We start from the raw sequence: 19,732 nt of genomic DNA on the forward strand, positions 1-19,732 counted from the left end.
AAGTTAATTATATAAAATATAAGTGAAGAGTGTGGATCCAGGAGGACGACTGAGCAGGCTGAGGCATTCACTTCACATTTCACCTACCTTGGTGACCTGGAAGAGGACAGGCCACAAGATAATAAGCAAAAAACCCCAATTGGTGGGCAATTTTTACATATTGCCCCTTTTAATATATTTAACAGCACAAAAAGCCCCAAAGTGTGTTTCTTTCTGGAGTGTTTCTATACATTACTGTAGCAATGTTTTAATTCTCACGTGTTATTAGTTACTATTACCAATATCCTAACATTGTGCAACCCCCGATTCCAAAAAAAGTTGGGTTCTTCTCACTTTGCGTCTTCCAGGCATCAAATTCATGACTATATTCACAGGATTTAAAGGATTTGCACATCACTGCACTCTGTTTTGTTTACATTTGACCCAGTGTCCCAACATTTTTTAAATTAGACATTAACAACAGAACCCCGTCTGTGATGTTAACAGTGTTGAATGGGCACGTTTGAACCACTGACCCACACACATTCCTTTAATTTATCACTTCTGGAGGATACAAAATTAAAGGATAGATACTATTGACTTTGGTGATTTGTTATTAACAATAAGATAGTTGATTACTGGTGTCATTTTTCAGTAAACTATACTTATGTTCAGTACTGATTACCACCAGCATTGTGCCTGAACCTGTTGACAAAACACAGTATATTTGTTAAAAAAAAAGACACGAGTGCAAAAATCTATGAAGATCTGGGCTTTATTTCAGTAACACATTTGGCTGATCATTTGGTTTTCTGCAACAGACAACTTATTTTATCATCAGTTTTAGTTCTACCTTATACAAACATTGTGAACACTACTTCATATGGCATGTATATTATCATAGGCTATTTGGTTAACAGAGAAAAGTACAATTAAAAAAAACATTTTATATTCACAACATGGAGAAATTGCCTTGCAAATGAACGGGAACTGACGTGCTCAAATTCTTAATAAAAAATGTTGACTGACACCTCGATGTACAGTACTTGTGTTTTGTGAAGAACAGAGAAAACGTAAAGGGTATATGGCTGAAATATGAAATATCTGCAGTAGTAATTCAAACCAAAACAACATTTCTTGGCATCTGATGTGTGTGCTGTCAAAAGTCTTTAATACAACACGAGACTTACTGAAAAGAGGGTAACAACTGACCAAAAGAGTGGACATAATGTACATTTTTGGCAGGAGAAAAAATGAATTTGGTCTTAGAGGCAGTGATGTTCTGTTTTGAAGTGTCAAAAATAATCCAGCGAATGATTGTCTGTGTTACAGAACAGTAACACAAAGCTATGATCAACATCATCTTTAAGAAAGAAGACAAAAAAAATACTTTATCAAACCTCACTCGCCTCCTGACTTGGTTTATGAATCATGACAATTAAAAAAAAAAGGTGCACAGATACACTGATTGTAGTCAAGCAAAAAAGGCAAAACTGGTTAAATGATTTTGGAAAAGAAAATAAAGAGGCGGCTTAGAAAGGTAAAAACATGCACCTCTGTAACATTCAGAATCATTGAAGAAGTGCGAACAGAATTCATATAAAAAAACATTAAAATGTCAACACATCTTTGCCAAATCGAGCTCAGTAATAACAAGCAGAATGTGCTGTAAGTCTATGTACATTTCATCATACAACATATTAAACTAATGTATGTATTTGCATAAAGTTTGTCAAGCTTCTGAATGAATCCCTCAACAACACATGAATAATAGTGGTGAGACATAACTGCATCTGATTTGGTTTAAATCGACTCTTCTGTGTTTCTGTAACAGTACCTACCTAAAACATGAGTAATACGCTGTGTTCTCATTGCACCAACAGCGTGCAAGTAAAAACTGCATTTATCGAACGTTCTCTGTGTGTTTAAACACTTATAACTCAGGTGTAATCAATGCAGTAAATACATTTAACCCTTAGTAACAAGATGCATCTGTGTGCCTTACTAAATAATCTGTAAGTTTCTTGGCGTTTGTCTTTCTAGTCATGCAACAGCATTTTATAAAATTCCCCCTTTAGCACATTAAAAATGCATGAGTAAAAAAACAAAAAGGCAACTAGGTAGTTTTGAATTAAAGCATCGACTGAATATGACCCATCATATTAAAAAAAAAAGTAGAGTGAATGGTTTCGACGAGGAGTTAGTATTGACAGGCTTATCACATTAAACAACAAAAATAAGGATAGCATAAAGCAGAGCTAAACAACGTCCTCCAGAATCAGACAGTATCAATGCGGAGCGTCCTCTCAGTGTCCATCTCACCAGTCTGTTTTCTGATGCAATACCAGCTGGCTGCCATCTGCTTGGCACTTCCTTGATGATCCCTCAATAAACAGTTTGTGTCCAGGCGCCAGAGGACGAAAAGAAAAGTCTGGACTTGGCCGACAGAGAGCAGAGGAGGCTCAGCTGGGATTGAAGGCACAACATGGAAAACTGATTGTAGCTTGTGACAGATGACCAATTCCACGCTTTTTGGTATTGAGAACTTTTGCTTTCTAGTTGATAATACTCAACAACGTTTTCGAAACTATACACAGTTTTCTTAAGTGCAAAGAGGAGGAGAAAACATAAAAGGGGAGGTGACCGATTACTATGATGAAGAACAATAACAACAAAGACAGTTAACAAGAGAAGTGAGAAACGCATTGTGAGAGTTACTTTGTGTTATTTAACTACGCAGAACCCCAAAGTCAGATTGTTCATGCTTTCCTCGGGCCGGCCTACGCAAACACCTGCATGTTTCCGAGCTGAGGCTGTTGAGAGGCCTGCTGCATCTGCTGCGACTGCTGCTGCAGCTGCACCTGCTCTGGAATGTGTGTGTGGTGTGAAGATGGCAGTGCATGGTGGGGGTTCCCCAGAGGGGTAGGGCTGGTGGTGACGTCAGACCAGTCCGAGTTGGAGTGTGGCGAAGAGGACGACCAAGGGTCTGGGGACTCAGGCGAAGGAGTGAGATACGGGTGCTCGCTGGGTGGGTGGGCAGAGTTGCCGGGGGTGGTGCCCTCTGAGCCGGCGGTGGTGTAACTGTGCTGGGAGGGCGGTGTGGGGTATTTATCCACGGGGCTCTGCATAGGTGGATAGGAGGGCAGCTGCCGAGACTGGCCCTCGATCCCGCTGTGGCCTCCGTGGCTGACGGTGTGGGCGTGCTGCAGGGTGTGGGGGAGCCCGTGCGCCATGCTCATCTGCTCGGGCATCTGGTACATCATACTCTGGGAGCAGTGGAGGTGGCCTGGGCCCTGCTGGGAGTGAGCCTGATTCTGCCCCTGGGACTGTGTGACCTGGACCTGCCCCGGCTGAGGCTGCTTCAGCATGGCCTGGCCTCCTCCGGGCGCCATCATCTGGAACGTGACGATGGGCGGGAGCTGCTCTCTGCTCATGGTGACGTTCATGGGGGTCAGCATCGGACCCTGGCCATGGTGTTGGCCCATGCCAGGGTGAGAACCCCCCATCTGGTGCGGTACGAGACCGAACATGTGGCTGCTGTAGCCGTGCTTGGTCATGCCCACCCAGCCCTGCTGGCCCACGCCCTGCCCCAGCATGTGGCTGACGGGGGGCAGCATAGGTCTGGAGGTGGGGCTGCTCAGGAGGGGAGGGGAGTTTGCTGTTGTGGAGACAGCGCCGGACACGTCGCCCGTGTACGAGTGCGGCGATTCCAGGGAGTCGACAGGTGACATGGTGACAGAGCTCTCTGGAAGTCCTCCTGCTGCCTTCACGCCATTCGCGTTCCCTCCTCCTGCACCTCCTCCATTTCCTCCTCCCACTCCAGCACCCACGCTCGGTGCCTCTCCTCCAGCGGGCTTCTTTCTTCTCTTCGCTTTCATGTCTTTAAGCTCTTTAGCTCCCCCGCCAACACCTCCCACCTTTGCTCCACCTCCGCCACGCCTGCTCTTCTTCCCCTGCGGCCCGGGGCGCATGCCGATGAAGCCGGCTCCGTTGGCCCCGCACATAACAGAGTTTCCTCCACCCATGTGGTTAGGCCCGTTGTGTGGACTGTGAACCAAGTTGTATTGGTCCAGCAGGCGCACTATGTCATGATGCATGCGCTCCTGAGCCGTGTCGCGGGGCAGTCGATCCAGGTGATCGGTGATGTCACGGTTGGAGTAGTGGTCGAGGAGAACTTGAGCTGCCTCGAAGCTGCCTTCTCTAGCTGCGAGGAACAGTGGCGTCTCCTCCTGAAGGAAACACAGAAAATGATTCATATGTGTAATAAAAGGTACTTATATTTGTATTTTTCTTGTTTTACTGGAATACCACTGCACATTCATGATAAGCCAAAAAAAGGAACGGTTTGAAATAGCATAAGTGAAAACACAAGAACCAACCTTATTGTCTTGCATGTCACGGTTAGCTCCATTCTTCAAAAGCACAAGAGTTGCCTCGACATTATTAACTGCAGCTGCCCAGTGCAGAGCAGATTTGCCTAAAACGGTAAGACGGTGAGAAGAGACAAAGAAACACAACCATAAGAACCAGAACAAAATTATTAGCTTGTCCTGCTTAATTATTAGCATGATTCCTCATACTAATGCTGCAGTTTCAATATACTGTAATTAGAATAACTGTGTACATAACATACTGAAATTAATACACCAGACTTCGATTAAAAGCATAAGACAATAAACAGGTTTGCTGACCATGGTCGTCTACAGCGTTGATGTCAGCGTGGCAGTGGATCAGCTCCTCCACCATCCCCTCCACAGCGAGCCTGGCTGCCAGGATCAGTGGTGTGGTGCCGTCATTCATGCGGGAGTCCAGTTCTGTTGCACGATTCCGGATCAAAATCTGAGAGAAGAACACAGAGACAGATGAGATGTGATGAATACATGACAGACTTTGTTTACAACTACAGTTAAATTAGTTGCTAATAAAAACACTGTTTTGGCCGATCTGTCGTCTCACCTGGAAGACTCCCTGGGCATCAGCCGCCACGGCAGCATGCAGCGGAGTTCTCCCCATGTTGTCGTGCGCGTTGGGATCAGCTCCGGCGTCCAGCAGTCTCTTGGCAGCATCAGCCCTGGCGTAGCGGGCAGCCAAGTGAAGCGCTGTTTCTCCCGTACGGTCAGTCTGAGCCATCAGGGAGGCACCTTGAGAGATCAGGTCTGAAATGACACTCGGTCCTGGTTCGTCTCCTCCGCTCTCCTCCTCCTCTTCTCCGTGCAGGCTGCAGTCGGGGCCTCCACCATTACGCAGCGACGCCAACATCAGTGGGGTGAAGCCATCTGAGGGAGAAATTCATTATTAAACAAATAAATGATAATCAGTCAGCTCTGTACATTAAGAAGTGCATTCTTCTCACCAGGTCCCTTGACGTTAACATCCAAACAGTCAGCGTCCAGGTCGGCCTGTGGGGGAGTGAGAGTGATGTCAGCGGCCTTTCGATGCTGCAGCGTCCACTCCCTTCGGTCAACACCTCCGTCCATAGCGATGGGCAGCAAGGGTTTGTCTTCGGTCTATAAAAAGTAGCAGAACTTGAGAGAACATTCACAACAACCAAAAACCTTTCCTCATGTTCCACCGGACCCTGCCTGATATAATTTAAACAACTCCCGTCCTTCAGCTTTATTGGGAGCATTCTTTTTTTTCTTCTTTCTCAGTTCACTTACTCTTGGTTTCTTGGATGGGACCTCGTCGTCCAGCCATCTTTGACTCTGTCCTCCATCAATCATGGCTCCATCCTGGGTTTTGAAATTCCTGATAGGAGAAAAACATGTTTAGACAAGAATGACATTTTGTTCTGCTTATATTTATCCAGGACACAGGATGCATGCTATGTTCCAGCTCTGCTTCACATTCAATCAAACACCAGTATTGATCGCTGGGAGCTAGCCAGTACAACCACAGCCTTCTACTGATGCAATTGAGCTGTTCCAGGTTTTTAACAAAGATTTCCTTACACTAGCAGTGATAGTTTTTTCACTTTCACTGCCCATATCATCTGACAAACCTTACATTTCAGTCTGATTTTGATTTGTGCACAGTACTTAGTGTATTATCATGTATGTTTTCCATCCACTCACTTCATGTCAAAGTCATCCTGTCCAACAGGCTCTCTCCTCTTGTCATTTTTATTGGCCATGAAGCCATCAGGAAGCCACAGAACACCATGTTTATGCTTCCTCTTGGCTGCTAGCATCCCAAGCACCAGGATAAGGAGAATAATAACCACTGCCAATCCGACCAGGTACGGTAAAACCACTTTAGACGGAGGGTCGCGCGTGAATCCTGGAGGACACAAAGATAAGTCTAAGTACCAGTGATTTTTTTCTTTGTTTGATTTCAGTTTTTACCTAAAAAAAATAACTAGTTAAATTCCACTAACCACTGGGCCACTTACTACTGTTGACAGATACTAGAGGGTACGGCAGTTCAGCCTTAATGTGTGCAGCAGCAATGAAGGACGCAGCCTCGTGAGTGTTGGAGAAACACTGGTCATCAGAGCTCTGGGAACATTCACGGTTATCGATTTCCAGGTGCACCACAGATCTGTGCAGACCAACATATAAAAATAGAAAACAGTTAATGTTACGCATTTGATTGGTGATTCATTTAAAGCTACCAATTATTTTCTGAGAGCTTGTGAGTATGCCATCATGAACTACCCTTACCCAATAACCTCCCTCTCCCTCTCCAGCTCCCGCTTCCTTCTGCCTCTTTGTCCATGGGGTCCAAGATCGTCCTCCGCCCCATAGTAAGGGAACACCATTAGCTCCTTGTTTTCATCCAGCTTAACCTGCAGGTTAGTGTGCAACAAGGCTCCCAGGGAGCGCAAGAAACCCCTTATGTCTCCGAGCAGCTCCTTAGGCTGCAGCCTGACCACTATAACCAGTGTGCCATTGATCTTATCGGGTGGAGTGTGACCAGAACAGTCCAAGCCGTCCCAGCCACATTCCTCCGTATAGCAGCTCCGGTCACAGATGCCGTTACCGTAGTGGTCTGCGCAGTACCTGTCATACCTGAAAATACACGGTACAAGTGTTTAGTGATTTGCCTTCAAAGCATGTCTGGACTTTGTAGGTAACTGCAAGTGCAATGACAAAATGAAGACAAGGGTCACATACTTGCAGGGATTTAAGTTCTGACATTCAAAGCCATCAAAGAGGCAACCAGGGTTGTCACACTCCTTATCACAGCGTCCGTTCTTAAAGTGATTCCAGCAGGGGATACTGGCGGTGCAGTTCTCCCATGGCTTCTGCCAGTTGAGTGAGCAGTCTCCTCCATCCCACTGACATTCGTGGTTGTTACACTGATCGTCACACACTCTGTCCCCTGACTGCTGCTCACACTGCAGATAGGGGCAGCTTGGAGGGGCTGTTTGGAGTTTGTTCTCACAGAAATGTCCAGTGAAGAGTGGGGGACAGCGGCAGCTGTACGACTTGGATGGGTCGCAGGTTCCTCCATTTTGGCAGGTCCAAGAACATCTCGGTGGATTCTCACAGTGTGCCCCACCGAAGCCCGACTGGCACTGGCAGTACATGTGGCCGGTTGTTGTCACCACGCAGCGCCCCCCGTTTTGGCATCGTAGCTTTTCACAACTGTAGCCTTCTATGTCGCCACAGTTTAACCCAGTAAAGCCCTATAAAAACACGAAATGTTGCTGAAGTGTGGTAACAATACATTCATTTTTAAAGTAATGCTGGAGTAGACATGTGTAGCCAGTAAAACTGCAGCTGAAGTAAAATTAAACAAACTACTTTAATTAATGTACGTTTAGGATCTCCTACAAATCTGCTGCTAGTCTACTATACCTGAGCCATGGTGTGGCCTTCTGAAGCAAGCATGAGAGTAAAAGAGGGAGCAAGAGGTTAGTAGAGAGACAAACAAGTATTTAGTGAGAAAAGACTGATGTTGTAGTATGAGAGCGAGGGAAAGGAAAACTCTGCCACCTGTCATCTTTCATCATCTTCTGAAGTCACTCAGTTAACTTATATACAATTAATTTTCTCACTGTGATCATACAGATCAATTCTCTAAGTCTAAAGTGATAATGAAGCATCAGAAACACACTACAGATGAAGTCTGTTGAGGATATTTTTGTACTTTAAGGATTGATGTTTTTATGTAATTCATTTTCTTTTTTTAAAAAACATTTAACATGGCAGTTCGTAGTAATCGGTGTTCATCGTTTTCCAAGTTAAAATTCACTGTTTCAAAGTCGAGTCTGGAGGAATGTGTGTTAGTCAATATATAAAGAAAATGGAGGAACATAACTGATATTGTTTTGTTGTGTGGAAAAATTAAAGTGACAATATGTAACTTTTTAACCTCCAAATAACAACTTTTTCCCAGACAAACCACTTTGCATCTGGTTCATACTGTGAACTTGAAATTTGTGGCAAAAATCCAAGCAAAGAAAATGCGTGTACATGGCATGCCAATATGAAAGACTGAAGAGCACAGGATTGTTAATAAAGACCTTGATGTAAAATCAATTCAAGTATAACATTACACAGCTTATGAACAAATTATGAGTGCATTGAAAAAAATAAAGCATGTTTGCATTGAGAAATTATAAGAAAACATTTTTTCCAAAGTGAGCATAAATTAATGAGAAATTGTTGAAACCATGTTATCTTATCAAATAAACTTACAGATACACAGGAGCAGGTGTAGCCATGAACTGAGCTCATGTTCATAGAGCAGATGCCACTGTTGTGACACGGCTTCGACAGACACAGATCCACCATGGACTCGCAGTGACGGCCTGGAGAAACAAGAAAGTTATACAAAAAGAGGAAAGAATAATGAGCCTCGCTGCTTTTCAAACACACAAAATGGCTAAATATTGTGCGGCTGTGTCCATTTGAACAACTATAAACGTACCTGTGTATCCAAGGCGACAGCGACACTGGTAATCGTTGACCAGCTGCACACAGTCGAGGCTGCCGGGAGCATAGCAGGGCGCTGACAGGCACTCGTTGAGATCCCCCTCACAGTGTTCTCCGACGAATCCTGGGGGGCAGGAGCATGTGTAGCGGCCCACACCGTCCATGCACTGTCCTCCGTTCAGACAGCGAGGTTCCCAGGAGCCTTGCTTGGGTGCGCAGTCGTCATCGTTCACTTCACACTGGACTCCTACAGAGCAGAGAACAGACGGATATCACTGAATGGGTCCAGTAAAGCATTTTATCAGCTCTGAGACACAATTTTTAGAGGCACCCCAGAGGTAATCATACGAGTATATGAATTATATCCAACATTTCTTCCCCCACAATCATCCACTGTTTCACTTGTTATCTCTTAATCAGTGGAAGAGGTTTAAAGCTGCTTTACGAATGTTTACAGGTAATGTTTTCACCTTCTTCCTCCTGTGTTTGGCAGACTTACCATGTGTTCCAGGTGGGCAGGCGCAAGTGAAGCGGTTGATGAGGTTGATACAGGTTCCTCCATGGAGGCAGGGCTTAGAGTGACATTCATCAACATCGTACTCACAGTTCACCCCCTGATAGCCTGGTTTGCACTGGAGCAATGAGAAGAGGAAAACAGGTTAGCTCATCATGTGAAACACGACAGATTTACAGCTTACAGACTGTGCATGCCTACACCAACAACAAACGCACACACACACAAACAGCTGAAGATTTACTTACTTTACACTCGTATGTGCCCTGATAGCCCTTGCATGTAGCTCCATTGCGGCAAGGGTTTGACTTGCACTCGTCGACCATCTCATCACAGTAGCTGCCCGTGTATCCTGGCTGGCACTCGCACTTGTGGGAATTACCCACATTGACACACCGCCCGGCGTTCTTACACACACTTTCCATATCCAGACCTAGAGTAAAGGAGGCAGGTATAAGAGTGTGAACATATACAGTTACTGCTTATTTAAAGATTCTGTATGATCTTTTCCTCTTATCTGTCCTTCTTCTAATTACAATCAATGTGTGTTTGCTCGTTGAGATAGCTCACCTGCCCTGGCAGCAAAGTCCTGGCAGGACATGTTGGGTACATCACAGTAAAGTCCCGTCCATCCCATTGTACAGTGGCAGGTCCAGGAGGTGGCTGCTGTCTGAGAGCAGGAGCCGCCATTGTGACAGCGCACCTGGCTGCACAGGTTCACATAGTTCTGCATACAAGGAAGGAAAGGAGAGAGAGTAAGTATTGGCTGCAAATGTTACACAGACACCAGAACGATATCAAATCTAGCCACTTTAATGAGTTCGATACATCAACTTTCTTATCGAGATCGGCAAATTGTCAAGCTTTCTTCAGTGTGTGAGCATTCGGCTTTGCATATGCAGACCATTTCTTCTACTTAAACCAATTTGTAATTATTCTAAATATTTAATTCTATATATCTCAAAATCTGTACAGCATACAACAACCTCTATACTTATACTCCAGATACTTTAGTTGTTTTAAAAGTTCGTTTACCTGGCAGTTCTGTCCATTGTATCCTACAGGGCAGGTGCAGCGGTAGGTGCCCAGGCCATCAGTGCAGGTGCCTTCGTTCCTACAGGGCTGAGAGTCGCACTCATTCTGCTCGTACTCACAGAACGTCCCATAAAAACCAGGACGGCAACGGCAAGAGAAGGTGTTGATGTCGTCAATGCAAGTCCCATTATTCAGACAAGAGCTGTAGGGAAGTAGATGAAAAGAGGAGTGAATAATCTGTATCTCTGTCTAGAGCACTGAGACATATTTCTAATGTACAGAACAAAACAGTCTTGAAGTTCAACTTATTTTACCCAAATCAGACGTTTGTTTCAGAAATAGTCACAGTAACATTTAAGCATGATAATAAAATGCTGGTTTTAAGGCTCACCTCTCGGTACATTCGAGGATGTTGTGTTCACACAGGATTCCATCAAAGCCCGGTCGGCACTCACACACAAAGCTGTTGACATAGTCCCGGCAGATGGCACCGTTCCTGCAGGGTTGGCTGGCGCACTCGTCTACCTCAGTCTCACAGCGCTCTCCTTCGAAACCCCGCCGGCAGTCGCAGGAGAAGCTCCCAACGTCATCCACACAGGAGCCTCCATTTAGACATGGGTCTACAGAAGGGGAAAGAGAGACGGAGGAGAGGCTGTCCGTGAACAAACATTTTATGTAAACAGCAGTCAGCTTTATCAGTGAGTCATCCACTAGCAGTCTGGCTGAAACAGATATAGATATTGTGGAAGCACTTTCTTTTGTTTTTACAAATTTTTCTTATCATGTACCGACTTAAACCCATGTGTAACTCAACATCTCAAGAGGTTTCAATGCTGCTTTCTACTAGGATATTGCCAGATAAAAATATTACATAGGAGTCGTTATACAGAGATGCAGGAATCACTGGGTGCATATAGCCTTTAATAAAGTGACTGAATTAGTTGAGGTGAAACTCACTGGGTGAGCAGTCGTCGATGTCTGTCTGACAGTTGTGTCCGCTGTATCCCGGCTGACATTTACACGTGTAGCTGCCCTGGCTGTTAATGCAGCGACCGCTATTTTTGCAAGGGTTCTTTTTGCATTCATTCACATCATCACTGCAGCGTGGACCTGCACAATTGTAAACAAACATATTAGTAAATCATCAAACTAGCAGTGATACATAATAACAGCTATGACTTCGTTCTCAGGCACTCTGTCTCATATCTCACATTAAAACTGCAGCAATTGAATTAACAACTATTAAATTAATCAGAAACTTTTTGATTGATCAGTTTGAGTAACTTTTTAAGAAAACAAAGTTGAAATTCTCAGATTCCAGCTCCTTAGATACAAATATTTTCTGGTTACTTTATTTCTCTATGACAGTAAACTGAACAGATTTGGGTTGTTGTCGCAGCCCTTTATCACATTCTCATAAACTCGGACACACACACATACCTTGCCAACCAGCAGGACACCGACAGGTGTAAGAGGTGTAGTCTGCAGTCGGGCTACACACTCCTCCCCTCTCACATGGATGAGAGGCACAGGGAACCTGTTCCACCTCACAGTGTTTACCTGTTTTGACATGACACACACAGTGAATAATGATGAATGATGAAAACAACAAGTGAATCAAAATCTTTGCCAAAATGATATCCAGCTGGCCTCTACAATGACTGATATTGCATGATAACAAGTGGATGTTGATGTAATGGGAAAGTGTTATCACTAACCTGTGAATGGTGGACTACACTGGCAGCTGTAACTGTTGACCAAGTCTGTACAGATGCCCTGGTTCAGACAGGGTCCGGACGCACACTCGTCTATGTTCTTCTCACAGTTTACACCTGATCAGAGAGGAGGGGATATTCAAATATTTATTTTAAAATTCAAAGCTAGTTAATCTATTGATTGCCATGTAATGCTATGCTGAGTTAATAATAATGACCTCTGAATCCAGGTGGGCACGAACAGGTGTAGCCATTATAGCGGTCCAAACAGCTGCCACCATTTTGGCACGGATTGGACTGGCACTCGTTCTTTTCCTGCTCACAGTGTTGTCCCACCCAGCCGGCCTCACACTCACAGCGATACCTTTACACAAGAGAAACGCACGCACAGATTTAAATGTGAAATTAGCTGCATGGTAATAATAACAGAAGGTTGTTTCCAGCATCCATTCCAGCGGCTGTAGCTTGGACTATTAAAATATATACATGCAGTTCTGCTGATGCTGCAGGTTTAAATGTTTTGCATCTGGAAGAAATTTCCCTACTGCAGGAGGCCTTCACATGAAAAGAGAGTAACATGGGAAAAATGATTTGGCTGTCTTCCCAACTGTTACTTCAACTTTTGGATCTTTTAAATTCCCACTAATGCTATATACCTGGTATGTTAACCCATATTTAAGCACTGGATCAGATAAGGACAGATGGACCATGGAATATGAGTGGCAATAAAAGGTAACATACCCGTGTTGCTGTTCAATACATTCTCCATGCACACAAGGCTGAGGAGCACAGTGGTCGGTCCCGGAGAGGCACAGAGGGCCATGGGTGGTGGGCGGGCACAAACAGCTGAACCCATTAATCTTGTTCACGCAGGTTCCCCCGCTCATACACGGGTTTGAGTTACACTCGTCGATCTCCACGTCACATTTAACTCCTTTCAGGGGGTAATTCAGATTGGATTAATTGTAACACTTGAGTAATGTCTTCAGTTCAGTTACAGAATCTAAATCTTGGGGTGTATTGCTATAAATATTTATTCATTTGTGTTGACTGTGTCATAATGTTGACTTTAATGGGTATCTAGCGAAACATACCTGTATATCCTGGGGTGCACACACATTTGTACTCGTTAATGCCATCCTGGCACTCTCCGTACTCACAGGGGTTGCTGGCACAGTCATCTTCATTGATCTCACAGTTAACCCCTGTGTGGGAGTGGAAAAAACACAATGACAAACTCGTATTGAAGGGCAATAGTCAAGTCATATAGTTTCTCATTTTATCTGGCTGCATAATTTTTCTGAGATTTAAAGATAACACACCTGGTTACACCCCTTTAGGTTGAAGTGAGTGAGGAGTTGCATCCAATAACTGTTACAAAACGTGGCAGTTAACTAATCCTCCACCAGAGGGAGTAAGACTCCATAAAAAAGGAGACTAAGACTCAAGTATGATATAAAGTCAGAGAACTAACAAGAACAACATTAGTGGCACAAATGAGGGGGAGTAAACTTGAAAACTAGACAGAGAAAACGAGGTACATCAGAGGAGGGGAAGTCAGGCCATGAAACCAGACAGTGAGACCTGACAGGGTGACCTGACGCCACTTTTGGTTGAGTGAGGACAGTACAGATTTCAGTACCAGGCCTCAGGGTGGTACAACGTACTGAACTGAGCATGCTAATCCAAAGAGCAACGTGGGGTAGCACCGCTCGACCCAGACTTGTGACTTCTACTCACACAAACATGCGCACACACACGCAGAGTGCCTTATAGTACAGCAAAAGTTATACAGGAAGCTCTACATGTGGGGGATGGAGGACTTTACATTCATTTCAAGCAGTTACCTCCACTCTTAAACTTTTGAAGCTGCCACAAGAATCAATCATGAAAAAATCAGGAATGTGTTAATGTGATCGAGCTGATTATCTAGAATGGCTCAGATTTAGATTCTGTCAAAATAAAATTATACTTCAGTGAAAAAGTATTGGAGGAATGAGAACTCGTAAATGTTTTCTGTTTATAGTTCAGTCTGTATGGTTACTATAACAACCAGACGTCAAGCAGAGCAGAGCAGAGCTTTGTTTAAAACACTGTAAAACAAGTGGCAGCAACATTAATTTGGAAGAGGAAGTGGCTAAAAACCCCTTCTAAGAGGCCACTGAAGAAACATGGGTGGGAGAGTACCGGCTTGTCAGACAGGTGAGAGACGTCTTACTATGCAGGAAATGAATGTTGTACACCAACCTGTGGTTCCCGGTGAGCAGTTGCACTGGTAGGCATTGACCAAGTCAATGCAGCGCCCTCGGTTCTGACAGGGGTTGCTGTGGCACTCCTGGACCTGGATATTACAGATGGAGCCTGTGTATCCAGCATGGCACTCACAGGAGAAGGTGGCGATGCCATCTTTACACAAACCATGGTGGCATGGCTCTGGTACGCAGTCATTGATGTTTTCTTCACAGAGCGGACCAGTGAAGCCTGAGGAACGACATTTCTTCTTAGAAAAATAACAAAAGGCTATTGCATCCGATTATTTTCTGGGTCAAATGGGGATTAATGTGAAGCAGTCGACATTTCCCTTGTTTGAATTGTGAAATCGCAGTCCAGACACTACAAAATAGATTAAGGAAAATGTTGCTTTTAACATATAGTTATTCCCTTTTACCTTCAGCACATTCACAATCATATCCGTTGGGTCGGTCGATACATTTGGCACCATTTAAACAGGGTGTGCTGGAACACTCATCTATGTCTATCTGGCACATTTCACCACTGAAGCCTGAAAACAGAAAACAGAACAACACGATGAACAAACGCATTCATTAAAAGACCATTTTAAAACAGGTAGGTCTTCCTAAGACAACTCCTGTTCACTTGGAGAGAGAATCAATCAGAAAAATATTTAAATGACAAAACCTACCTGCTGGACACTCGCAGACAAAGCGGCTGACCTGGTCCAGACATTTACCCTGGTTTAAACAGGGCGAGCTGCTGCACTCGTTCATCTCTACCTCACAATGAGTCCCCGCAAATCCTGCATGCATGACAAGAAACAAGTTTTTTTAATAATTTCTTCTTTTCTCAAAAATTACAAAGAGTTCAATCCCATTTCATTGCCGTTTCTAATAAGTTTCATTTTAAAACATTAGCAGTATCAGTTGCCTAAGTAGGCTGTCATCAACTCCACCAAAGGAAGTTGTGTTTTTAGTCCTGTTTGCAGAATATATATAGATAACAAAACAGTGACAGGTTTTAATGGTTATAATGAGGCAATGGGCCAAAGAACAAGCACCATTTTGTGTAGATTTGGATCCAGGAAATTTAAAGAGATTTTTTTGAAATTTGTAAAATTGCATATCTTTCCAACATTTTTTATATATTCTCTCGTGAACTACTTCTTCAAATAAAAAATAATGGCATATGTATGTGTGAGTGCAAACATTTTTTTCTATTTCTAATAAAACTATTGAGATGAGTCTGTTGCCTTGGTAATTATCCAGACTGTTATCAAACTTGACCTTTTCCTGACTGCAGAAGACAACATTTCCAATGCTGCAGTATTTTGAAGATTAACTTCATGAGAAACTTGTCTGAATTTTTTTTTAAATGTAAGATAATTTCTAAGTCCTTGAGAAATGTATACCGGGCATGCAGATGCAGGTGTAGTCCCCGATGCGATCTAGACATGTGCCATCGTTCTGGCAGGGGCTGGAAGCACACTCGTTGACATCTTGCTCACAGCGTGGCCCAGAGTAACCTCTAACACAGTTACAGGTGAAGGAGCCATCAGTGTTCACACACTGACCACCATGCTCGCAGGGGTTGGTACCTGATGACAAAGAGGAAAGAGGTGTGGGTAAAAGCAGAACAGATCATTAGCCTGGCACAGATACATGCTATGTGTGTGTTCCGCTTTCTCACCAATGCTGCATTCGTCTCTGTCAATGTTGCAGGTGTTGCCTACGTATCCAGGTGGACAGTTGCAGTTGAACATCCCGCTGATGGGGTTGGTGTCACACTGAGAGCCCTCTCGACAGGGGTTACTGATACAGGCGTCGTCTCTATGGCAGAGCAGACCTGAAAAGAAAACCATGTTGACAAGGAATGAGTAAAATGTTTTGAATAAAAGATCCAAAAACCAAAATGTCCCCCACAGGGTTCTGCTGAGGTCAGAGAAAAGCAAACTGGATGCATATTTGCTGCTGGGGAGAGGTTAATTAAGGTGAGGCTTAATCCAAATCCAAGAATGCGTCAGTAATCAGCAGGAAATTCAAATCTACTCTGAGGTATAATTATTGTTTCTGACTGTTTGACATGGATCACATTAAGTGCCTTTTCCTCAACTGTTTCCATTTTTTGCTTTCAGATATTGACAATTTCACAATATCTACCATTATATCTTGTAATGCAGTTATCAACTTTCTGCAATTTAAGCGTTTGGTGTAGAAATATCTGCATGTGGTTTGTCACTACTGGCCTACCCGTCTTTCCGTGGGGGCAGAGACAGACGAATGATGCAACGCGGTCGATGCAGGTGGAGCCAGGGCTGCACGCTGCGGTGGCGCAGTCGTCAATGTTCTCAGAGCAGTCGGCCCCGCTCCAGCCATTGACACACACACACTGATAGCTGCCGATCAGGTTGCTGCAGGTGCCTCCGTTCTGGCAAGTGTTTGGCTGTAGGCGACACTCGTTCACGTCTTCTGTGCAGTGCTGGCCTGTGGAGAGGAATGGAGGTGGACAGGAAGAGGAGGGAAACAATTAAGCAAATTACGTTAATAGTCTATGCAGCATGTCATGCATACAACATAAGTTAAGCTGTTACCTCGTGGGTTTTGGGTAAAAAAATAAATAAATAAAGACCTACATTTGAGATTTTTTTAGATGCTTTTAAAACTGTGTTCCAGCTTCACAATGCCCTGATTGGATTAGTGCTATAAAAACTCAGACAGGCTGTAGGAAACTGATGTATGACTGTTTGCTTTGTAAACAGAAAGCTTGGGGATGCCAAGTGTGTTAGCACAGACACACCTTGTGTGGCGTATAGGCCTTCATATGGGGAAACAGTACAGAGGAATAATAGGAAGTGTGTTATCAAAGCAGACAACATGAAAGGATGCAAGTTTTTATCAGTGATCACAGCACAAACATGTACACCTCACTGCTCAAATGGCACACTCAACTGCTCAACTGAAAAAGTCAAACCTTAAAAATAGTAAAGCTATTTTACAGTGATATGTCTAGACTGTCAAGAAAGTGAGAAGGTAAAGACACAAACCATCTGCTGTAGATTTCATTTAAAATGTGACAATGGAATATTCAACAAAAAAGACTTCAAACACAGCTTTGTTTTAGACACAGCAGGTTCACAAACTACTTTTAAAAACTGCTTCCAGCGAAATACATACAAAATATTCCAAAGGCCAAGTTCAGACTGACTTTGGCACTCTCATTCCTTCCAATGAGGCCAGTCCACAGATGTGGTGGGTGGTCATCCAGCAAAAACTTTAACATGGCTCAACTTCTAACTTCAAACAGCTTGAGGCCGTCCAACAAAACACTCCGGTGCCCAATCAAATAACCAAAAATGTATTTCCTGGTAGATTACTTTGAAATGTGAACAGCTTATTTCTATTTCTTTTTACCTTGCGATCGTTGTCATCGCCTGCTATGAGAACATGTCTACAACTCACAATACTGCTTTTCTAATGCTTTGTTTCAACATGTTTGTGCCTCATGGCTTTAAGGCCCTGAGGCACACACTGTACATGACAAACATTGTGCGAGTGCAATAGTTGTCACAGGAACACTTAAACACAATCTTAAACACAAATCCCTTACCGGTCCACTCTGGAGGGCACTGGCAGTTGTAGGTGTTTACTCCGTCCATACAGGTTCCTCCATTGGCACACTGATGACCGGGGCAGTCATCTATGTTGTTCTCACAGTTGGTCCCGTTGAAACCTGAAACAAATGAAAGAGAGAGACATTCACTTTATTATTATGTGTCCAGTGGAGAGGACATGCACCCAAATACAACAGCTGTGGTACAATATTCTCTGGTGTAAGTAATATGACTTGACCTGGTAGTGTATAAACAGCAGCTGTATGTGTGTGTGTGTTTGTTGTGTCTACTCTTTAAGTGTAGCAGACTAACAGTGCTCTGTGAGTAATACAAAACAGCCAACAGGATCAGACTGTTTGCACCTCAAACACCTTAATGTAACAATACAGAAGCTCAAAGCTACGTTGATTTATAGATGAATACTAGTGAGACTGTAACTATTTTTCTCTTCCTACATTCACTCTCCTTCTCTTACATTTCCATTTCAGTCTCTCACCTAGAACCAAACACGGTCCATATCTGTGTTAGTGTAGTATTAGTTTAGTGTTTTTCTGGTTCATATTCAGCTTTTAAGAAAGAGTAACACAAGTTTAGGTTTTTTAGATTTTGAATCCTCCTACCTGGAAGGCAGTGGCACGAGTAGCTGCTTTCAGAGGTCTGGTGGCAGGTGCCCCCATTCAGGCATGGTGAAGGTGAGCAAGGGATGTAAGAGCTTTCACAGTGTCTGCCAGTAAACCCAGGGGCACAGTTACACCTGTAACAATGACAGAGTCAATGTCATGTCATTCAGTCTTGACATTAAACAACTGTCCAAATAATGACATATTTCACATTTGCTTTTTAAAATATTGATTCTCACTTGTAAGAGCCAGGGGTGTTGACGCATACTCCTTCATTCTGGCATATAGAGGGTGTGGCAGCACATTCGTTTGTGTCATTAAGGCACCGAGGACCTGTGTAGCCAGGTGGACAGGAACATGTGTAGCTACCGCCAGACAGAGAGCTGCACGTTCCACCGTTGGCGCAGGGACCGGAAAGACAGCTGTCCTCCTGCTCACACCGCAGCCCTGGGAGTGAAGAGAAAGAAGAGGAGCTGAGGTTACAGTGCTTTGGCTATCACATATCAATGTGAGCATCTATGTAGAATTATGTAGTTTTATCCTGTGATATTTTTGGGACAAATTGGAGTTGGTTAATGGTTAGCCGTCTCTAAAAAATTTATTTGCATTAATCGATTGTCTGCAGTCAGTGTATCAAAGTTGCACAGATGTCTAAATCTGATATTTTAATAAAATATTATTTTCAATTTTTCTAAATGATACCAACTTTCCATACCTGAGGACTTCATCTCATCAGCATCAGTGAGCCAAATAACCAAGATCTAACAGTGTTGGTGACTGGCTTTCTTGAGGCATGCAGGAAAAACGCTAGGTTATGCCCATATTTTAGAGTTTCATAAATTTGGTATCAAAAAATTATTGTTCAGGAACCAATATCGAAGTCAAGGTATCGGTATCAGCACTGTCATCAATCTTTTATTTTCAGTACCCAGCCCTAGATATGCTCCTATCAGTCTAAAAAGCAGGACCAAAAATTAACCTTGTTGGAGATAATAACAGGCTTCTCAAATGGCTTAAAATTACCTGCTTAGAGACAGTACTGTAAAAACACATTTTTACAAACAACCAGAAAAGAGTTACGCTACAACAGACTTTGAATTTGCATGCAGGATGTTTAAAAATAATTTAGTGCTCCGACGATA

General features: G+C 43.6%; 1 protein-coding gene across 2 annotated transcripts in view; it reads right to left on the reverse strand.

Annotated features, from left to right (window-relative positions):
- Nucleotides 1-736: 736 nt before the first annotated feature.
- notch2 (notch receptor 2) overlaps nt 737-19,732 on the reverse strand; it is a 45,522-nt gene continuing 26,526 nt past the window's right edge. Inside the window, exons 4-35 of one of the 2 annotated variants that reach the window (XM_084355909.1) lie at nt 18,830-19,037; nt 18,591-18,724; nt 17,967-18,089; nt 16,610-16,843; nt 16,050-16,205; nt 15,772-15,957; nt 15,049-15,162; nt 14,794-14,907; nt 14,373-14,606; nt 13,220-13,330; nt 12,867-13,059; nt 12,344-12,489; nt 12,129-12,242; nt 11,851-11,970; nt 11,368-11,520; nt 10,802-11,030; nt 10,411-10,612; nt 9,946-10,102; nt 9,624-9,808; nt 9,361-9,493; nt 8,857-9,108; nt 8,625-8,737; nt 7,095-7,609; nt 6,642-6,989; nt 6,371-6,519; nt 6,054-6,258; nt 5,640-5,727; nt 5,333-5,486; nt 4,936-5,255; nt 4,671-4,818; nt 4,359-4,456; nt 737-4,208 (exon numbers count right to left, since the gene is read on the reverse strand). In XM_084355909.1, coding sequence (XP_084212035.1) covers nt 2,760-4,208; nt 4,359-4,456; nt 4,671-4,818; nt 4,936-5,255; nt 5,333-5,486; nt 5,640-5,727; nt 6,054-6,258; nt 6,371-6,519; nt 6,642-6,989; nt 7,095-7,609; nt 8,625-8,737; nt 8,857-9,108; nt 9,361-9,493; nt 9,624-9,808; nt 9,946-10,102; nt 10,411-10,612; nt 10,802-11,030; nt 11,368-11,520; nt 11,851-11,970; nt 12,129-12,242; nt 12,344-12,489; nt 12,867-13,059; nt 13,220-13,330; nt 14,373-14,606; nt 14,794-14,907; nt 15,049-15,162; nt 15,772-15,957; nt 16,050-16,205; nt 16,610-16,843; nt 17,967-18,089; nt 18,591-18,724; nt 18,830-19,037 — 7,085 coding nt within the window. In that variant the 3' untranslated portion in view covers nt 737-2,759. Of the gene's footprint in view, nt 4,209-4,358; nt 4,457-4,670; nt 4,819-4,935; nt 5,256-5,332; nt 5,487-5,639; nt 5,728-6,053; nt 6,259-6,355; nt 6,520-6,641; nt 6,990-7,094; nt 7,610-8,624; nt 8,738-8,856; nt 9,109-9,360; nt 9,494-9,623; nt 9,809-9,945; nt 10,103-10,410; nt 10,613-10,801; nt 11,031-11,367; nt 11,521-11,850; nt 11,971-12,128; nt 12,243-12,343; nt 12,490-12,866; nt 13,060-13,219; nt 13,331-14,372; nt 14,607-14,793; nt 14,908-15,048; nt 15,163-15,771; nt 15,958-16,049; nt 16,206-16,609; nt 16,844-17,966; nt 18,090-18,590; nt 18,725-18,829; nt 19,038-19,732 lie in introns of both variants that reach the window. The other variant, XM_084355908.1, reaches the window with a different exon arrangement.

The sequence above is a fragment of the Pagrus pagrus genome, assembly GCF_965226575.1.
Source record: "Pagrus pagrus genome assembly, chromosome: 6".
Lineage (NCBI taxonomy): Eukaryota > Metazoa > Chordata > Actinopteri > Spariformes > Sparidae > Pagrus > Pagrus pagrus.